General features: G+C 37.1%; 1 protein-coding gene across 2 annotated transcripts in view; it reads left to right on the top strand.

The window, feature by feature from the left end:
- Positions 1–21,615, top strand: part of RORB (RAR related orphan receptor B) — a 195,679-nt gene that overhangs the window by 105,846 nt on the left and 68,218 nt on the right. The window contains exon 1 of one of the 2 annotated variants that reach the window (XM_037140343.2): positions 10,407–10,524. The exons of the other annotated variant lie outside the window; for it this stretch is intronic. Coding sequence (XP_036996238.2) covers positions 10,485–10,524 — 40 coding nt within the window. The 5' untranslated portion in view covers positions 10,407–10,484. Of the gene's footprint in view, positions 1–10,406; positions 10,525–21,615 lie in introns of those variants that run through there. 2 annotated transcript variants of the gene reach the window in all.

Raw genomic sequence — 21,615 nt, 5'->3', positions numbered from 1 at the left:
TTCAGTGTTTATTCCTCCAGATCATCCAATTATTACTGGTTAGTAACTGTGGTGGTATTGAATAACAATTATTTCTACCTGATGATTTTATCTCAGCCCAAGTGGGAAAAAATTGTCTAAATTGGGTAGGAAAACTAGTCTTTTAAATCTCTGATATGGCATTTATTACTGAAAACTCCCCAGGCTTTGTCAACCCCAACACAGCTGTATTTTAATAATGTTTTCTAAGAGGTCTGAACATACCTGAGTTCACCATTTAACAGTGCTTAAAACAGCAACCTGAATGCCTAACAAGTTTTAAGAAGAAAAAACAAAATGACAGCCTGGCTGGTGTGGCTCAGTGGATTGAGCACGGGCCTGTGAAGCAAAGGATCACCAGTTCGATTCCCAGTTGGGGCACATGCCTGGGTTGCAGGCCAGGTCCCCAACAGGGGACACATGAGAGGCAACCACACATTGATGTTTCTTTCCCACTCTTTCTCCTCCCCTTCCCCTCTCTCTAAAAATAAATAAATAAAATATTTAAAATAAAAACAAAATATAAATAAAATAGAAGGGCCGATGCTACTACATTCACTAAATTGTATCTACATTCAGCATTTTACCCTTCGTTCTGACAAAATAGGGTAAGCCTGCAAGTTTTATACAGTAACCCTTTAATCCTAGGAAGCAAAGGGAGAGAGAGCATCGTAAACATGTACTTCTCTTTGTTCCTCCTTTCTTTCTTCAGGGAAACCAAACTTTAAATCTTTCATTCAGTCCTAAAGTAACAGTCTGCATGAATATAACAAAGGTACTAGTGATAAGAAGCACAAATAGTAATGATGTAAATGCCAACCCAGCCAAGGTCATGTTCAAAGGGTCAAAAAAGAAAATAAGTAATAACTATTTTCTTATTCAGACACATATTTATGACAGGTAGTCATATCTTGTGAGGATTAAGAGGATTGCAGATCAACTTTAGAACCAAAAATTGATGACACTCTTGGTTGGTAAGTGACTCCCAGAGGGAACATGCTGTGGATGGTGAAACCCAGCCACCGTGGGATGCTCTGTGCTCCACAGCAGGGCCGGCTGCCCACCGCAGCAATGACCAAAGTGCAAGGACGCAACCCAGTGTGTGTCTGCTCCTTGGAACTACAGGGGGAATGTCTGCGTAATATGCATTTTGTCCTTGTTTGAGGGGTCATCTGTCCCTGACGAAACCACAGGGGCTGGAAACACAGGACTTCTTCAAAAAGACAAAACTTAATATTCAGTAAGAAGTGTATGTTTTTTGAATTACTCCTAAAAATCTCTCACTTTTGTGAACAGATCTATAATATCTTGTATCTAATTTAGATTATGGGCTTGAATGCCGAAATGAACACTATCAAGGCCATTGTTCTCAAAGTTTAGCAGTCATTAGAATCAGCTGGAGGGCTTCTTAAAACACAGACGGCTGTAATGTTCACTCCCAGTGTCTCTGGACCACAGCTCAGTAGGTCCGAGGTGGGCCAGAGAATCTGCATTTCTGACCAGTAAGTGGAGCAGATGGTGACTCCAGGGTGCTCCTCTGTGGTCCACACACTGAGACGACCACTTTAGGTCCCATTCCTTAGCCCTGTTGTGCCTCAGTTTCTCCACTAGTTACTTGAGAGTACAAACACCTACCTCCCAAAGTTGTGAGAAATAAATAAGGTAATACATTAAAGCTTTTACCAGAATTCTCAATCCATGCTGTTATTACTGTTTAATTCTGTGGGCCCCGTAGGATTCTGCAAATGAAAACAGTAAATGGCTTGGTATGTTTGCCTTGGATCACATCTCAGGATTTTCTGCTTTTAACTTTAGATTAAACTAAACGCCTCTTTCCACTTTTGAGCTATAAATGAAAGATTTTGTTTCTCACGGATGCTAAATTTACTTTTAGGTTAGCGGCATGTGATTTGTTTATGTGGTATTTTTCATTTGTTTTCCATTCTGTTCATTAAAATATTCGCAGGCTTCGTTGGCTGTAAGATGCCATAAGATGTTCCAGGATGAGTGAGGGGGAAAAACATTGTGCCCAGTTCTACGTTACAGGATACTTTGGGGACAGATTTCTTTCCACTAATGCAAATTTGCACAGGGAGATAACGCTACCATTCTTGGGCTTTCTACACTTTTAAGTAAATTTACTGTATCTGGGTATCTCTTGGTGAATATGTTCCTTAGAAGATACAAAATGAGCAACTCAACTCTTATTGAGTTTGTTTAGTACTAATGACTGTACCTTAAATTGTTTCTGACAGAATTGCCTGGTTCTCACATAAAACAGGATGTGTTGTTGGTACCTTCTTTCTTTACAGAAAGAAAAAAATAGAATTTAATCAATGGCAATAAATGACAGAGTCTAGAGATCCAGGGTTTTTAAAAAATCACTGGTGCTTATAAAAGGAAAAATCCTTCTTTTTATTTGATTACCACAAAGGAAGAAGACCAGACTCTTAGAAGTAGAAATGGTTTTGCTGGTCAGTTCTGAGCTAGCATGGATGAAGTTCATGTGACACTGTGTCATCCCATAGGCTGACAGGTACAGCAGCTTGTCGTCATGTGTCCTAGATTAAAACAATCAAGGCTCATCCTGTGATGTTGCATACTCCGCATCCTGTGATGGTACACACGCAAAATTACTGCTCTCTCCCATGGCACCAGACAATAGTGGTCTTATTATACAGGCTTATGAAGGACTTTATCTGAGGCCGACTTCCAAGTCAAGGCAACTTGGCCAACATTTTTATGGTATTAATCTCTTTGCATATTTTTAAGAGTAGTGTCCCTTCCACCCAGAAGAATGACTTTCAGAATGAAAGGAAGTACAAGAGTCAATAATGCAGAGTTGATGTTCACCACCAAATAGAAGGTTACGAGGATGAAGCTTGCCACTTTGAGTAAGCAGAAGCCTCCAGATAAATGATAGATACATTGGGGATTGCAGATTCTTTCTTCCTTGATGTAATCTTTGAGATTCCTGGTGAAATGAAAAGATTCCAGAAGGTTAGAAATAACTGAAATATCCCACATTCTAAAGCAAAGATGAATTGTCTATAGATACACATTTATATTATATATATATATATATGTGTGTGTGTGTGTATATATATGTATACAGAGGTATACATATATGCACAGGTATATATACATACACATATATGCACTTTAGACAATAACAAGACCTTGGAACAAATTGGGGACCAGAGCCACAGGACTAGGGAGGTAAAGCAGTATCACTGCTTTTCCAGCAGTCATTTTCAGCACAACAGGAATTAAGTAATGACAAACTAATCCCAAGCACTTTTTGATAGTGTTTATTATACTGATAAGATCAATGGGACAACAGAGGCAAAGTATTTTTGCTTCAGCAAGGATGGCGGGCATACTACAGACATGTGGGCCAGAGGAAATCAAAATTGAGTGAATAGCAAAAGAATGCAATAAAATTGGTTGTCTTGGAAAGTGCTAAATGAGAGCTAGGGAAATCTCTTGTCTTCCTGCACAGTAGGCTTACATACAGATAATAGTGGTCTTATTACATACAAGCTCATAAAGGACCTTAAGGGAAAATATTTAACTCAGTTACTAAGATATTGTATGCACTCTACAAACATGTATTTGCTGAATGAACAAATGTCAAACTCAACAGGTGATTGTGTTTCAGTCATTTCTTAATGTTCACATCTTAACTCTTAAATAGCTTGTATTGCTGCATAACTAAACACTATTGAGTTCATGTTTGCTTAATATCAAAAACATGAAAGGCCAAATAATAGAGACAATAAAAAATCAGTGATTGCTGGGAGACCTGTGAGAGGGAAGATAAATAGAGCACGGAGAATTTTTAGAGCAGTGAAAATATACTGTGTGATATTGTAATGATTGATACATGTCATTATACATTCATCCAAACCCATGCAATGTACACCACCAAGAGTGAACACTAATGTAAACTATGGACTTGGGGCGCTTATGATGTGTCAGCACAGGTTCACCCTTGTTTAAAATGCGCCATTGGGAGAGTGATGATGATAATGGGGGAGACTGTGCATGTGTGTGAGTAGCACTTATGTGGAAAACCTCTTTCAATTTTGTTGTAAAATTGCTCTAAAAACTAAAGTTTTTAAAAATATATTTAGCACCTATTAATGTAAATAAAAATTACTTGTTTCCCCAAATCTACCTTACATATTTTATCAACCTCATAATTTGTATAATGGAATGAATCCATTTTACATGATACTGGGAATTTATTCCTGTCAATTTTCTTAAAGTTTAAAACCTATGTTAGAAGGAAGCTTTAAGAATGTCTCAGTAAATGAGCAACCACAGCTCAAGATTTCTGCCACTTGAATTTTGGGTTGTACTGCTAATGTCAACTAATAAGAACATTACCAGTCTCTTTGTTTTCCATTCTATTGTCTATATAACTTTTCCTTGAGTGGGAAATAAGTACAAGCACTGTTGGAAAAATGCTTGGAAATGTACCTGATTTTTATAACATAGTTTGAACCAAAGTTCAAGTATTTGCAAGCTCAGTCACCAGAATAAGTTAGCTATTGATTAAGGCAATAATCACTACACTGCATCAAAATTAAGCTGCTAAAGTTTCTTAAATGAATTGTACAAGATAAGTGTCCTCCGGGGTATATTTGGCAATATTTGAAAACATTTTTAGTTGTCACAACTAATGGATAGAAACCAAAAATGTTTACAATTTTGCTGTGTAGCAATAACATAAATAATGCATTTCCAAAACCAGCCACTGATTAACCCATCTTTAGCCTTCTAGAGAATGTACAGTTTTAACAATATTAATATATTTAACTTTACTAAGTACCCATTAGAAACCAAATCTTTCTAATGCAGTTTTGATGGATAAAATGCTGTGACCAGAGAAACTCTTTTCACTCTTGTCAATTTAAAGGAAGTTATGCCATTCAAAGTCCACATCCATGCAGATGGGGTCCACACCCAACTTTGTTTCCTGCTATGCTCTCATTGCCTCTGACTTGAAAGGAATTAAATCTTCATTGAGTGTCTTCTGTATACCAGGATATTGGCTTATAAGCTTCCACATATATTATCTAATATAATTTTTATAATAAATGCATTAAAATTAGTTATTATTTCCCCTACTTTACAAAGGAGGAAACAGTGGTTCTGAGAGGTTGTCACTTCCTGAAAGTGCATAGCTCGAAAAGGGTGGAAGCAGAACCCTGTTCTGATTCTGACACTCCCCTGATCTTTTCCTACACCAGCTGTAGACCCTAAGATGCATATGAGTATTTAGTCATTTGGATTCATTACTCAGCAAAGAAGCTGATGAATGGATACAGAACTTTGTAAAGACTTTAAAAGAAAGGTTTTCCTGGGGGTATGGAATCAACATAAGACTACCTATCTGTCTGCCTGTTTATCTATCTATCATCTGTAAAGGATAGCCAACTTTGCTGAATAGGTACTCAATCTGTTAAGGCTGCTATAACAAAGTGCCATAGACTGGATGGCTTATAAACAACGGAAATTTATTTCTCACAGTTCTGAAGGCTGGAAGTCCAGATAAGGATACCAGCATGGTCAGGCTCTGGTAGGAGCCCTCCTAAAGATTGCAGACTGCCGATTTCTCTTTATATGGTCACTTGGTGAAAAGAGATCCAGAGAACTCTCTGGGATTCTTGTACGAGGGCACTGATTCTATTCATGTGCTCCACTCTTATGACCTAATCGCCTCCCAAAGGCCCATCTCTTAATACCATCACATTGGGAGTTAAGATCTCAACATATGAATTTAGAGGGATATAAACATTCAGTCCATAACATTTACCATGCTCCAGATACTGATCTCAGTACTTTACTTGCATTTTTCTTTTATTTTTCAAAGGACATAACAGAACTTTATGAAATGGGTATGATTGTTACCCCCATTTCACAGGAGCAGAAACTGAGGAACAGAGGGGTTAAATGCCTTACTCTAATCATACCGCTGTTCAATAGTAATGCCTGAATTTGTTGTGTCCAGGCACTGAAACTCCAGAAAACTGGAGTTGTCAACTGGGGGCTATTTTGTCCCCCCAGGACACATTTGGTAATATTCAGAAACCTTTCTGGTTTTCACAGCTGAGGGATGGGTGGGGACAGGGCTTCTGGTGGACAGAGGCCAAGGATATTCACAATGTACAGAACAGCTCCCCAGGAAAAAAAAAAAAACAGTTATCTAGCCCCAAACGTCATTAATGGGAAGGTTAGGAAATCCTTTTCTAGTACCTATATATTGGCATTTCTCTGTATTTTTCTACCATTAAATTGGGGCAAAACCATGGAAATAATTCATATGACATTTGGCATTACTGATGATTAATTCTTATCTGCATTTAATCACACACCTTTTTTTCATGGCAATATCAATTTTTATATATAACAACAGTATATTATTCTGTACTTCAAATTATTTTGGTGTTTTTTTGTAAAATAAAAATTCCTGGTCTTCCAAACATTCTTACTAAATCAGTCATTCTAACAAAATTACTCACATTCTCACTAAATTGGGAATGAGATACTTTAAAATCTTGCTTTAAATTCTTCAACACTTCTACCAGGTGATATTATTATGGCCATTTTACATACGATAAAACTGAAGCATCAGAAGATGGAATCATTTGTCCAGACCATACAACCAGTGTGTGAGAACTACACATTCACTCTAGCTCCTCCTGACTGGAAAACTCATGCTGTAAACCAGTGGCTCCGAAACACGAATGTGCAGCAGAACCATAGACTGCTGAATACCCCTCCCCCCCACACACACACACAAGGAGTTTCTGATTCAGGAGGCCTTGGGTGGGACCCAGGAATTCCCATTCCTAGTAAGTTCCCAGGTGATGATGCAAATCAAGGTTTTCAGGGGAACTACACTTTGAGAACCACAGTGCTAAGCAGGGACACTCTCCCATAAAATTATCTTCATTTCATGACACCTCTTTTTGTAAGGAGCTTCATCTCTTAGCCTGGAATCTTAGCAAATTTTTTAAAGAAATTTTTGTCCCACTAGCCTAATGTCTTGTTATACCAGGGACAGTCTAAGTTTCATGTTGGTATGACAAGTGTATCACAGCCCCTACCTACAATAGAATGGGATCAAGAGAGAGCCATCTGGGGGAAAAAACAACTCACTCTTGCCTCATGGTTATACTCCTAACTAGAGAAAAATAAGTCTACCAACTGGACAGAGGAAGGACCTAAACACATGAATAGTTGTCCGAAGTGACAATTAAATTCCAGAGGCAGGGGATGAGAGGAAAGGTAGCTGATGAAGGGAAAACAGGAAATCAAGAGAAGTTTTTTGTTCAAACTTCCTTGTTTCTAAGAACCAATTATGATTATATAAAGAGTCAAAAGAGGCAAGATCTTTTTCCTCTTAACCCTCTCTCATCTCCACTAAGCAGCAGCAAGCAAATAAGCCTCTGTGCCCCCAAAGATGAGCTATTAGAGTGAAACACAGTTAAGGAAGGCTATTAAGGTGAGCTATTAAGGAATTGGTGGGAGTAGGTGGTGAGTCTTGTCTGTGGTCCTCAGTGAGGCAGTCAGTCAGCAGGTCTACTCTCACCCACTGATTGACTCCCTACATTTCATTGACTTTCTGTGCTGGACACTGAGACATACACAAAGTGAGGGCTTTTATCTCTAAGGAGCTTACAGCCAAGGTGGAAGATAAGCATATAAAGAGGATTAATGAAGAACACCAGGACCAAATAAGTGATGGGGACATAGGAGACCAAGGTAATCACTGTGGATGGAGGGTCAGGAGACACTTTGCAGAGATGGTAGGAGATGAGTGGGTTTTCAAAAATAGATCAGATGTAGGTGCTTGAAGCAAAGTAGAGTGAGGGCTTCACTAGGGCCACAGAGGAGATAGAAGTGGAGAATTAAGGGCAGAATTTGAAGGGAGATGGATGCCTTTGGCCCTGGACACAGGTTGAGTACCTGAAAATGAAGCTGCCCCAGTCGGACTAAGGAGGAGATTAGGTTTATCTTGTAAAGCATGGAAGGCTGAAACATTTTGGAGAATTAAAGTGATATGATAAAATTATAACTCTAGAGAAATCCTAACCATTTTTTCCTTCTTTCCTGACTATGTGCCCCTTTCATGGACTGGGCCCCCCACCCATGTGTGGTCTCCTATCTCCAACCCTGCCCTTTGTTTCTAGGGGAGCGAGCATGCTCTGGGCATCCAGATGCCAGTGAGTCTGTCGTGATGTTGTTGGTATGCACTTCCTTTGGCCAGAGCAGGAGCTGGATATTTTTCAAGGCTTGGGAGGCATGAGGTGATAAAACTTTCTGATCCTGAGATTTGGTTTCCAGCACCCTATGAATGGTGACTCTAAATTTCATGCCACACAAGTGAGTATTTCATACCTTTTAAATAGTTCACACAGAACAATCCTGTCTCCTAATTTAATTATAATACATTAAACATCTAGTACCCTGCAATTTACTTTCTGACAAAAAAAGAGCTTTTAAATGACTTTCCTATTTCTCATTATCAAAAAAAGTTCTTCTAAAAATATTATTTCTAGTATTATACAGAAAACTGACAATTATAGTAGAAGAATCTAAATGGGATTAAATTTATAGGTTTTTAATACACGTGGACTGTGAGCTCCATAATATTTATTTTCCAGTGGCTATTACAAATAGAGTTAATTATTAATCTGTTAATTAATTGTATTGACTGAATAAACAAAGGATAACCAGAGTCAACAGCCAAAATGCATGTGTCAGAGATAAGTAAAGGTAGGCAGATTCGTTTTCCAGTAAATTTACTGAATTTCCAATATGTAGCAGGCTCTGTGCTAAGGACTGTCACGTTATTCCTCACTCAACTCCAGTGGGTGGGTGATATGATCTCAGTGATATGTAACCTGAGGCACAGAAGATATTAAGCAACTTACCCAAGAACTCAAAACCAGATGTTCTAATTCAAAGTCAAAGTTTCTTAACTCAAGTTTTCCTCAAATTTGTCTGTCACAGCAAACACCTGTGTGCTAATTATGTAGCTTTCCAGGCCCCAGCTCAGAAGATTCTCACTCAGTAGTTGGGGGGGTGGGGACAGGAATCTATATTTAACACATGTTTCTGGTGATTCTGAGAAACATTCCAAGGATCTTCAGTCCTGGTTGCCCATTAGAATCACTTTGGAAATGATTAAAAACTCAAGATAACTTGACCACACACCAAGCAAATTAATGGGAGTCAGAAAGAAATCTCTGGGTATCACTATTTTTAAACCCTCCAGATTATTTCAGTGGACATCCAATTGGGCTCGGCTCTGCCAGGCTGACAGTTATATCTGACAGGTTTATCCAGCCTCCTCCAACCACCTATTCACCACTTGCCTTTGTTCCTATTGAAAAGTGGTTCTACTACAGTGTGAGCCAGGAAAAAGTAATGATGCTTAAGAGAGCAGAGGAACAGAAGGGAAGGAGATCAAGAAACCATTTGTGACAAGGGATTAGTGAAGAGAAAAATGAGAGCTGTCCAAGGTGGAGGAGAGGTGAGGGGTGAAGATAAAGGTTTGAGATTCATCCTTGAAACAATTCAGTAACTCTAAGCAAAAGCTTGATAAAGCTGACACTCATGAGTTTTTTGCTCTTGCATAGAGGTCATGTACTTTTCTATGGAAGTCAAAGCAATTTTTACATATTCACATATTTAGCCTTGCTAGTGACAAGGGCTCAGGATCAGAAATTTCGGTCTGTGTGTCTTCATCATTCCTATTTTATAAGTGTGAGCATTGAGGCAAGCTGGGAGAATGCAGTCCCTTCAGACCTCAGGACTGGAGTCAGGTGACCCACCTAATATAAAGTCCCCAAACTTGTCGCCAGGCTTCATTGCCACTGCAGCTGTAAGGTGTGCATATTTTCTTTGACTATAAAATGTTCATGTGCATAGACAACTTGGATCCAACATTTGGGAGGAGATAACATAGTAATACTTGTATACAATACCTCATCCCTGGGCCTCAATACAGGGCCCAAAATAAATGGACCAAACTAATCTTGAAATACATGTTATATATTAATAATCACAGAGATGACTCTGTTACATGGCAGGTGCCTATTCCAATGGGGTAAAATAAAGGAGAATAGAAGTGCAGAAATTTTCTGTGTCTATACAATTCGAGAGGGAAAAATGATGTTTTTAAACTGCTGATTGTGGGTTAGCAATTCATTCGTGAATAAGTAGTATCAAAAAGCAAAACCAGTGTTCCCCCTCTGCCTTCCTTGCCCGGGCAGCCCTTCACCCTCACTTAATGAAATGGAACAGTTGATGCCTCTAACTCCTCTTTCATTTAATCTCATTAATGCAGTCTGTTGAGATGCTAGTTGTGGGGTAACATAGGGGCAGTTGTCAGACCTCTAGCGAAAAGCGCAATATTTTTCAGTTAGACTTCTAATTGCAACGTCAAAATGTGTGAGAACGAGATCAAATCTAAAGCTGACGCCACTGGTGAGTTTTACATTTTCTTCTCTCCTAGCTGTATGAACTAGTCTCCAGGCAAGATAGTAATCATTTAGGAGCTCTCGGCAAAAATAAATTAATGACTAGGTGTGGGAACAATGAAATGTTTTCTGATTTTAGAATGTATATAATAAAGTCACTCAGGCTTTATTTTACCCTAGAGAACATATTTATACATAAATATTATCATATCTGGAAGTGAATTACCGAATGCATAAGCTTTGAGATCAAATTTAATTAGTCACCTGCCACATTATACTAACACACAGTCAACAGTGTGAACAACCTTTTGAAGCTTCGATTTTAGTCACTGGCATTACTATCATTGTGATCATTTCGATGTTTCTAATTTTTTTAATTTAGTTTAAAAATATATTATACCAGATACTTTCTCATATGTAAGAAATCTGTTTTCAAACAAATTCTATTTTTTTGAATGATGATTCATAATAAGATTGTTTGTGGGGTTTTTTTTCTCTTATATATTTTATGTGTGAGTTAGTGGGTAGTTTCCTAAACACACATTATTTCATAACACAGGCAGGCTGTGAACACTTCTTTTAAAATATCCCAGGGCAATGTGATGCATGATTTATTGCCATGTTTTGACAGTACTACACAGCAATGAACAACAATTGAAAATATTAAAATGTAAATTGATATAATTATTTCTTTCAAACATAAAGCTTACAACTGTTCAAAAAAGTCACTAATCAAGCTAAAACTTTTTCAAATATTATATAAACTTAGAATTACATTTTCCCACAGTGCTGAGAGCTCCCTTGTGCTTGTATTTTTAGAAAGGAACATTATTTCAATACAATTATTCATTAATTTCAAAATACATATATCCAAACAGTTTATTCATAAAATAAGTGATTGCCAGCAGATCTCAGTTCTGACATTAATGGGGCTTTTAAACAACTAGTCAGCCTTACAACAGACAGATTTATTCAGCATATTGTTGCTGTTGTTATTTAGAAATTAATAACACTGGACATATTAATGTCTATTTGGTTAATCCTCTTTGGGTTTGAATTACAATTAGCAGAGGCTACCAGGTGAACATAAATATTCTTCTCTCCATGGATTCAGTATTAAAGAAAAACAAACAAAAAAACCCATGAATTTCCCCTCTCTGATAAAATTACATAAACACATTGTTTGATTTTATGAGCTTATGTCTTTGTGGGTACACACACAACTCATTTTTTAATGAACAGCATGAATAAATATGCCTTTGCATTTTGCAGATAATTAAGTTAAATGTTATTGACATTAAAAGGAATATTCTATATTAAAGCTACAGCTTTTGTTAGGTTTCTACAGTAGAACACTTGGCACTATGTTTAGCAATTTCTGGGTTTCGCCAGTCTTTTTCCTCTATCGTTATTTTTCCCAAAATAAATATGTCTGCTGCTTTTGAAGTAATTCAAACCTCTCAAGAAATGACCAACAACAACAAAATGAACACTTTCTTCTACCAATTCACTCCATCTGGTAGCATCAAAATGCCTTTGGTAGAAATTAATGTATAAGAAACACAGCTAACAAAAGGACAGCCATAAACATCTCCATGCAAATGCTATTATAAATTATCAAACAATGATTATGAATTTTGTGCTTGTAGAAAAAACATGCTCAAGAGGAGGAAACTTGCTAATAGGGAAAGCTTGCTAATTTGAAAATCACAGTATCTATTCTTACTATTTGGTCACCGTGTTCATACAACCCCTCCACCGGCAGCTTACATAAACACTGAATAAAGCTGTTAGGGATTATGTGCAGCATGCTGGATCTGATGAGCTCAAAAATAAGATAGCTTGGGTCCTATAATATTTAGGATTATTCTGGTAATCTCTTTAGCGAAAGTGTGCAGTATCAGCAGAACAGGCGTTTCAGTCTTCGAGGTAGCCATGCACTAATAATTCCACATGGGTTTGGTGGTTAAAACTTTGCCTACGCTGATATAGAGCCCTATGTTGTGTAGCATAGGGTGACGTTATAAGAGAGAGCTTCCAGAGTGACATCTTAATTCTGCAGGTGAGAATACCTTCCTTTAATTTCTATGTGTCCCCTCTTTTGAGAAAGGCCATCTATGTAGGAATGAACTAAACCCAAACATCTCTTTCTCCAATCTTTGAACTCATTCTTTTCTGTAGAAATGAAATAAAAATTAAGATTTCCTCTTCAATCCTATTTATTTTTATTTCAAGATTCAATGTCGAAGCAATGGGGGCTGAATTGCAAATTTGTTAGAATATAAATGATGTAATAATGTAATTCTTAATGCCGAAACTTGTGATCTATTTTGCTATGGTAGCATTGTCTATGTTAAAAACAAAATCAAAGCTCTTAAAGACAATCCACAAAATGAGTTCCTAAAATCTGGGTTCTCAACAATGATCATTAGTGCCATTATATGTCCATGTTTTCCCATAAATGAAAACTCCCTAATGTCCTATTGGAGTGCCTAAATCAACACTATTTTACCCTAAATCAACCCTCTGATGGCAAAGGAATTCTTTGAGGCTACCGGTAGTGATTGTTCTTTTTCCATTTCTCTCTCTCTCTGTCTCTTTCTCTTTCTCTCTCACGCACATAACACATGTAAATATCTCACCTACTTTCTAAATTTTGTTTTTGTAATTATTTGTTGCATTCATGGCTAAGGGCATATTAAAAAACAGAAGTGTCTATAAATATGACAGAGTGACAAATACTATTGTTTAGCTTTTGGCCATTTAAGCAAATTGTAGGATGTGATAAGCCAGTTAAATAAAGTTATTATTATTGTACACTAAGAAGAAAAAGTGTTAATATGGTGCTAACATTCTCATCATACATGGACATCATCCTCATGCAAGAAATAATCTACTCAGGTATGTCATGTGAACGATGTCACACTTATTGTACAAGATTCCTCTTTTCAAGAACAAAGTTATTTAAAGTAGATTCTGATCACTATACTTTAGAATATATTTTTGTCCTTTCTCTGGTAGTCCTATCTTGTCTCTTTTTTAACACATGTCAAAAGACTTGTCTTTCTTTGTCACCCAGAAGAAAGGCACATGTTTATCTTATTTTCATATTTTCTGAACAAGTGCTGGAAACTTCAGGGATGGTCTCTACCACTTCTATCAATGAAGAGAATGAGAAGTACTGTGTGCTTTCCACCCAAACTTTAGTCACTTGGGGTTTTCTTGGCATGTGGGTTTTTAATCAGTGATCCTGTTCCAACCTTTGAATTGGAAGGTTGGAACAGGACATACCTTCAAACATATTATTTAATGACTTTATTTTTATATTCATCAAGTATTTCCCTATTGATTGGTCTTTTCAGGTATTCCTGAAAAACAATATAGTATAATAACCACATTTTAGAGCACAGTGAACTGTAATACTAAGTTGAACCATGTAAAATTGCCAATGCTGCCTATGCTTTTGCACAAAAAGGTGACAATTTCATGTGGTTTAATCTGACATGACTATAGCTAAAAGAACAGAAATTTGATAATTCTAAAAGTATTCTGCTACTACTTACTTTTAAATTATATTTTATTGTTTATACTACTACAATTGCCCCAATTTTCCCCCATGGCCCACCTCCATCCAGCCCCCCCACTCCCACAAGCGATCCCCACATCACTGTCCATGTCCATGGGTCATGCATACATGTTCCTTAGCTACTCTATTCCCTATGCTGTACTCTAAATCTCCATGACTCTTCTGTAACTACCAAATTTCACTTCTCATTTCTTTTACCAATCTCCCAACCCACCTTCTATCTGGAAACCATCAAAACATTCCCTGTATCTATTATTGTGTTTATATTCTCCTTGCTTTTTTAAATTTAAGTTTTATTGTAGTTTCCATTACCATTTAGTCCCCCTGATAACTCCCTCCCCCAGCAATCACCACACTGTTGTCCATGTCCATGAGTTCTTTTTCCTTTTTGCTCAATCCCTCCACCAGATAACCTCCACTTCCAAGCTGCCATCCTGGTCTCCATTCATGAGTCTGTCCCCATTTTCCTTGTTAGTTCAGTACGTTCATTAGATTCATATGAGTGAAATCATATGGTATTTGTCTTTCTCTGACTGGCTTATTTCACTTAGCATAATGTTCTCTAGGTTCATCCATATTATCACAAAGGGTAAGATTTTCTTTTTTATGGTTGAGTTCTATTCCACTGTGCAAATGTTCCATAGTTGTTTCATCCACTCATCAACTGATAGACACTTGGGCTGCTTCCATATCTTGGCAATTGTGAATAACGTTGCAGTGAAAATAGGAGTGCTTGTGTTCTTTTGAATTAGTGTTTTGGGTTCCTTTGGATAAATCACCAGAAATGGGATTGCTGGGTCAAAACGCAGATCCATTTTTAATGTTTTGAAGTATTTCCACACTGCTTTCCACAGTGGCTGCACCAGTCTGCATTCCCACCAAGAGTAAAAACAGTTCCCCTTTCTCCACATCCTCAACAGCACTTGTTTGATTTATTAATGATAGCCGTTGTGACAGGTGTAAGATGGTACCTCATTATGGGTTTTACTTGCATTTCTATGGTGATTAGTGATGTTGAGCATCTTTTCATATGTCTATTGGCCATCTATATGTCCTCTTTGGGGAATGTCTATTCAGGTCCTTTGCCCATTTTTTAATTGGTTTGTTTGTTTTTTGGTGTTCAGTTTTGTAAGTACTCTATAAATTTTGGACATTAATGCCTTATCAGACGAATCAGCAAATATGTTCTTCCATTCTGTGGGTTGTCTTTTTATTTTGTTCATGATTTTGTTTGCTGTGCAAAAACTTTTTTAGTTTAATATAGTCCATTTTTTTCCTTTTACTTCCCTTGTCTGGAGAGATGTATCCAACAAAAATTTCTATGAGCAAGATTTTACTGCCTATGTTTTCTTCAGGATTTCTATGGTTTGGGGTCTAAGATTTAAGTCTTTGATCCATTTTGTATTTATTTGTGTGTGGTGTAAGAAGGTGGTCTAGTTTCATTTTTCTACATGTATCTGTCCAATTTTCCCAGCACCATTTATTGAATAAACTGCCTTTAGTCCATTGTATGTGCTTGCTTCCTCTGTCAAATAATAATTGAAGATAAAGGTGTGGTTTTTTTTAGGCTCTCTATTCTGTTCCATTGAGCTATGTGTCTGTTTTTATGCCAGTACCATGCTGGTTTGATTACTATGGTCTTATAGTATAGTTTGTTATTAGGTAGAGTGATTCCTCTAACTTTGTTCTTCTTTCCCAGGATTGCTATTGCTATATGGGGCCTTTTGTGGTTCCATATACATTTTTGAAATATTTTGTTGTTCTGTAAAATATATCATTGGCATCTTGGTAGGAATTGTGTTTAATCTGTAAATTGCTTTGGGTAGTATGAATATTTTAATGATGTCAATTCCTTCTATCCATGAACACAGTATTCACTTCCACTTACTTGTGCCTTCTTCAGTTTCTTTCTTCAGTGTCTTATAATTTTCCAACTACAGGTCTTTTATATCCATGGATAGGCTTATTCCTAGTTATTTTATACCTTTTGTTTAAAAAAATAAAACAAATAAACCTGTGTGTTTATTTTGTTTTTAGATTCAATTTTTGATAGATAAGTATTTATTGTCACCTTATTGTTCTTTTTTTCTTCTTTTTCTTCTTAAAGAAGATGCTTTAACATTTCATATACTAGTTTGGTGGTGATGAACTTCTTTAGCTTTTTCTTGTCTGGGAAGCTATTTATATGTCCTTCAATTCTAAATGATAGATTTTCTTGGTAGCATAATCTTGGTTATAAGTCCTTGCTTTTAATCTTTTGCCTATTTCTTGCCAATCCCTTCTAACCTGCAAGTTTCTTTTGAGAAATCAGTTGACAGTCTTATGGAAGTTCCATCATAAGTAACTAACTGCTTTTCTTTTGCTGTTTTTAAGATTCTGTGTTTGCAGGGGAAGGGTCAAGTCAAGGAACATGTATAAAGGACCCATGGACAAAGACAAAGGGTGGAGGGTTGAATATGACAGGTAGGAGATAGGTATGGCAGGGGAGAGTAATGGGGGAAAAATGGAGACAACTGTAATTGAACAACGATGAAACATTCTCCCTTTGGCCCTGGCTGGTGTAGCTCAGTGGATTGAGTGGGGGCCTGCAAACTAAAGGATCATGGTTCAATTTCCAGTCAGGGCATGTGCCTGGGTTGCAGGCCAGTTCCCATCAGGGGACACCCAAGAGGCAACCATACATTGATATTTCTCTCCCTCTCTCCTTCCCTTCCCCTCTAAAGATAAGTAAATAAAATTTAAACAATTCTCCCTTTGTATTTAAGCTTTGGCATTTTAATTATATGTCTTGCTATAGGTATTTCTAAGTTCATCTTGTTTGAGACTATCTGCTCTTCCTAGACTTTACCAAGTTAGGAAAGTTTTCTGACATTACTTTTTCAAATAAGTTTCCAATTCCTTGCTCTTTCTCTTCTCCTTCTGGCATCCCTATGATGCAAACATTGGTATGCTTGACATTGTCCCAGAGGCTTCTTACACTACCCTCATTTTGGGGGGAGTCTCTTTCTTTTTTCTATTCTAATTGGTTTTCTTCTTTCTTATATTCCAAACCATTGATTTAATTCTCAGCTTCATCCACTCTACCGTTTTTTCACTGTAAGTTGCTTTTTATTTCAGTTAGTGTATCTTTTGTTTCTGAGTAGATCTTTTTCATGCTGTTCAGGTTCTAACCAAGTTCACTGAGCCTCCTTATAACCAGTGTTTTGAACTCTGTATCTAGTAAATTGCTTGTCTCCATCTTGTTTAGTTCTTTTTCTGGAGTTTTTGTTTTACTCTTTCATTGGGGCCATGTTTCTTTGTCTCCTCATTTTGGCAGCCTCCATGTGTTTGTTTCTATGTATTAGGGAGAGCTGCTGTTTCTTCCAGGCTTCATAGAGTGGCCTAATATAGTAGGAGTTCTGTAGAATCCAGTGGCACTGATTCCTCTATTACCCAAGCTAGGTTCTCAAGGTGTGCCCACCCTGTTGGATGTGTACACTCTCCTGTTGTAGTTGAGCTTTGATTGCTATTGGCAGTCCCAAGTCAGCCACGAAATGTGTTCTGTCCAGGGTCACATAGCATGTCTTTCTCTTCCAGATTCATTGAGTTTGCCCTGTATTTAGGTTATTCAGACTATGTAGATCCGTATAATCATTGTATTCATTTTAAATACAGAAACTTGCTTTTGCATATATCTGTGCCCTAAAGCAAACAAATGTTTGGTGAATAATTGATATTAAAATACTCCTTCCTTGTCTTTGCTAGGCAGTCTCAGATGAGACTATCTCAAAGAAACACTTTTGTGTAAATCAATTTTTTTATAATAATAGAAGTTTTAGTACAGTTTTATATTTACAGAATAATTGAGCAGAGTTCTGTATATCCACCCACCCCCACATACAATTTCCTTTGTTTATAATAACTTGCATTAGTATAATGCATTTGTTATAATTAATGAACCAATACTGAGATATTATTTTAACTATAATTCATAGTTTACAGTAAGTTTCATTCTTTGTGTTGTACCTTATGGGTATTGACAAATATGTAGACATTTATCCATAATTACACTATTATACAGAATATATGCATTACCCTAACAATTCTCTGTGTTTTAGTTATTTCTCCCACCTCCTTTCCCTGAACTTATGACAGCCGCTGATTTTTTTTACTATCATTATAGTTTTGCCTATTCCAGAATTTAATACAGCTGAAATTATATGTAGTTTGTTAACTATATATTTAGTTATAGTTATTTCATCTAGCTGGCTTATTTCATCTAGCAGTATGCATATAAGCCTGTTCTCTATTTCAATGTCTTTGGTTATATTTTGCTTGTTTGTTAATTTTGTTGATTAGGTTCCTGTTAAAGGTGAGATCATATGGTATTGGTCCTTCACTGCCTGGCTTATTTCACTCAGCATAATGCTTTCCAGTTCCATCCATGCTGTTGAAATGGGTAGGAGCTCCTTCTTTCTTTCTGCTACATAGAATTCCATTGTATAAATGTACCATAGTTTTTTATCCATTCATTTACTGTATTACAAGGCCACTGTAATCAAAACAGACTGGTACTGGCATAAAAACAGGCACATAGACCAATGGAACAGAACAGAGAGCCCAGAAATAAACCCAAGTCTCTATGGTCAATTAATATTTGACAAAGGGGGCAGCAACATAAAATGGAGTAAAAATAGCCTCCTCAACAAATGGTGTTGGGGGACCTGGACAGCTATGTGAAAAAGAATGAAATTTGCCCTGGCTGGCGTAGCTCAGTGGATTGAGCGCGGGCCTGCGAACCAGAGTATCGAGGTTCGATTCCCAGTCAGGGCACATGCCTGGGTTGCAGGCCGGTTCCCAGCAGAGGACGCATGGGAGGCAACCATACATTGATATTTCTCTCCCACTCTTTCTCCTTCCCTTCCCCTCTCTCGAAAAATAAATAAATAAAATATTTTTAAAAAAAAAAAAGAAAAAAAAAAAAAAGAATGAAATTTGAGCACCAACTTACAACATAAATTCAACTTACAACAAAAATAAATTCAAGGTGGATGAAAGATTTAAATATTTTGCCAATTTCTTTGAATTTAAAGATCTCTTTTAATGTTTTGGCTTCAAGTCCTTTATTATTTATATGTTTTTTAATATTTTTATCTCAGTCTATTACTTGTCTCTTCATTCTCTTCATGCATTTTTATTTCTAACATAAAAAATCTCTATTTTTTTATCTTCTGAAAAGAGACTTTTTATCTCTTTGAATTTTTCTCAGGGAATGAACTCTGCCTGGTCACTCTGAATCATCGTGTGACCTGGTGGGTAGAGTTCCTTCATCCCCACTCTTTTTCTGGGAAGGTAATGTTGTGTAAACATAAGCCACCTGTCAAACGTTTCAGCTAAACGAAGACTAGAGAAAGAGCCTCAGGAACAAATTAAGGAACTAAGGAGAGACAAGGTTTTCATGGAAGCAAAAGTCATTGTTTTCTTCTTTTTGTAACTGGAAAAATAGCTAACAAGTGGAATGCATGTCTTCTTTTTTATGCATAGTTCTCTTTACAGAGCATTGGGGTTTGGGGCAGACACCCTAAGAGTCAAATTGTAGCATGCCTTTCCTTTCTCTCTTCCAGATCCTCTCAAAATTTGCCATGTATGGGCATCAGAGATATTATTGCAATGAAGACTTTGATTATGTGTGTCTAGGGTAGGACCTAAGTGCTACATTTCTATCAAGCATCAGATAATGATAATGATGCTGGTCAGGAACCTCACTGTGAGTAGCCGGTCTAAGGACAGCATGGTGATAGATGAGAGGAAGGTGATGAGTATTAGCACGATGACAACTCAACTCCATATTAACTAATCTGCCTCCAGAATTGACACTGATAGCTGAAGTGAGTTCATTTCTGTTTCAAACACTGCTTGACCTCCTTGCCTCCACCAAAAGAAGAAAACTTTGTGCAATTCCATTTTTAAAATAGAAAAACTATTTTTAAAATCTTTTCAAGAGAAGCTTTTTCACCCTGAGAATCCAGAGTGTGAGCTAGTGGCCACAACCCCAAGAGCAGTCCACAAAAGAGGGAAGACACAGTGCCATGTGGTGTTTTAACATGAAGATGATGCAGGCACAGCTGACAATTGTTAAATCTGCAAAGGAAACCTGGGACACTGGGTGTTAGTTACAGTAATGCAAGATGTTTCTGGGAATACACTGGCTTCTCTTTCTTCTGCCTTGTCAATTAATGGCCAGGGGTTTTTGTAACTAATCCTTCAATTGTATTACTGACTTTGGAACAAAAAGAAATGCCTAAAAAACAATAGCAGAAAAGACTTTTCCAGAATCCTGTGAAGATTTTAATTTCCCCTAGTGCCAGAGAAATTTTAAATTTCATCACTTCTCATGGTGGCTACAAGTATAATTTACCTGGGCATCACAGAGCAGTTCTTCTCAAACTTGAATGCTGTCCTGGGGGGCTTGTTAAACAGCAAATTCTGATTCAATTGGTCTTGAATAAGTCTTGATAGTCTGTATTTCTAATATGCTCCCAGGTCATGCCCATGCCCCTGGTCTTCAGACCACACTGTGAGAGGTCAGGGAAGACATTAACTGCTTTCAACCTGAAAGATGTAAGGAACTACACACACATTATCACATTATAATTAAAACTTTGACAGGACAATATGTACTTAATGGGAATTAATTTGTAAATTATGAGTTTAAAACCATTATGATTTATAAAACTGATTTTCTTTGTTTCCAAAGGAGATATTTAACTTATTATTAGTAATTGCCACTAATGATAAAACTAATCACTGTTGTTGTTCATTATAGGTTACATTCTCTATAATTTCAATTTTCTGGGGAGTTAGAGTAAGCAAACAACACTTCAGGAATAAAAGTTCCTATGGAAAAGATAAATCATCTCTCTTCATGATAATCCTACAAATCATGCCTTTGAAAAAGTCATTTTTGCCCTTAACATGTGATAGGAATTTTTTTTACTCTAGTTTCCAATGATACATAGGTTAGGAAATTGTAATATTATAAAAATAAATGGTATCTTTGGCTCATTTAGAAGCTATCAACTGAATGGAGCAAAGTGCTCACACAGACTATCCCCCAGGATATTACAGAGAAGAGTTCGAGAAGAAAGGGAGACCCCGAATGCTGACAGGTGTGAGGGCATTCTAGTAGGAATTAGAGTGCACTGAATTCCGTGCACTATATTTGGTATTTAAGCAGGAATCTGGGATTAAGATGTTGTGTACCTGATGAGATATAGGTGAACACAAACCTGACCCAACATCAGGAATCTTTTAGAATCACCGTATAGCATCACTTAAGGGCAAAAGCTCCAAGACTTACTTTTTCCAGTGGGTCTCATGTTTCCACACTTCCATCCCACCCCAGTCTTAGGGTTGTTTCGATAAAGTAAAGTTATGGTGGAACTAGATTTTAGGAACACTTGCTTCATCCTTAGGGGTTGTTGTCATGGAGCATTGGAAGATTTTGTACCTGATAGGGGTAGACAGTTATCA

This window comes from Artibeus jamaicensis, unplaced genomic scaffold, assembly GCF_021234435.1.
Source record: "Artibeus jamaicensis isolate MK-2021 breed Jamaican fruit bat unplaced genomic scaffold, CSHL_Jam_final scaffold_1964, whole genome shotgun sequence".
Lineage (NCBI taxonomy): Eukaryota > Metazoa > Chordata > Mammalia > Chiroptera > Phyllostomidae > Artibeus > Artibeus jamaicensis.
This window is presented reverse-complemented; position numbering and strand designations above follow the sequence as displayed.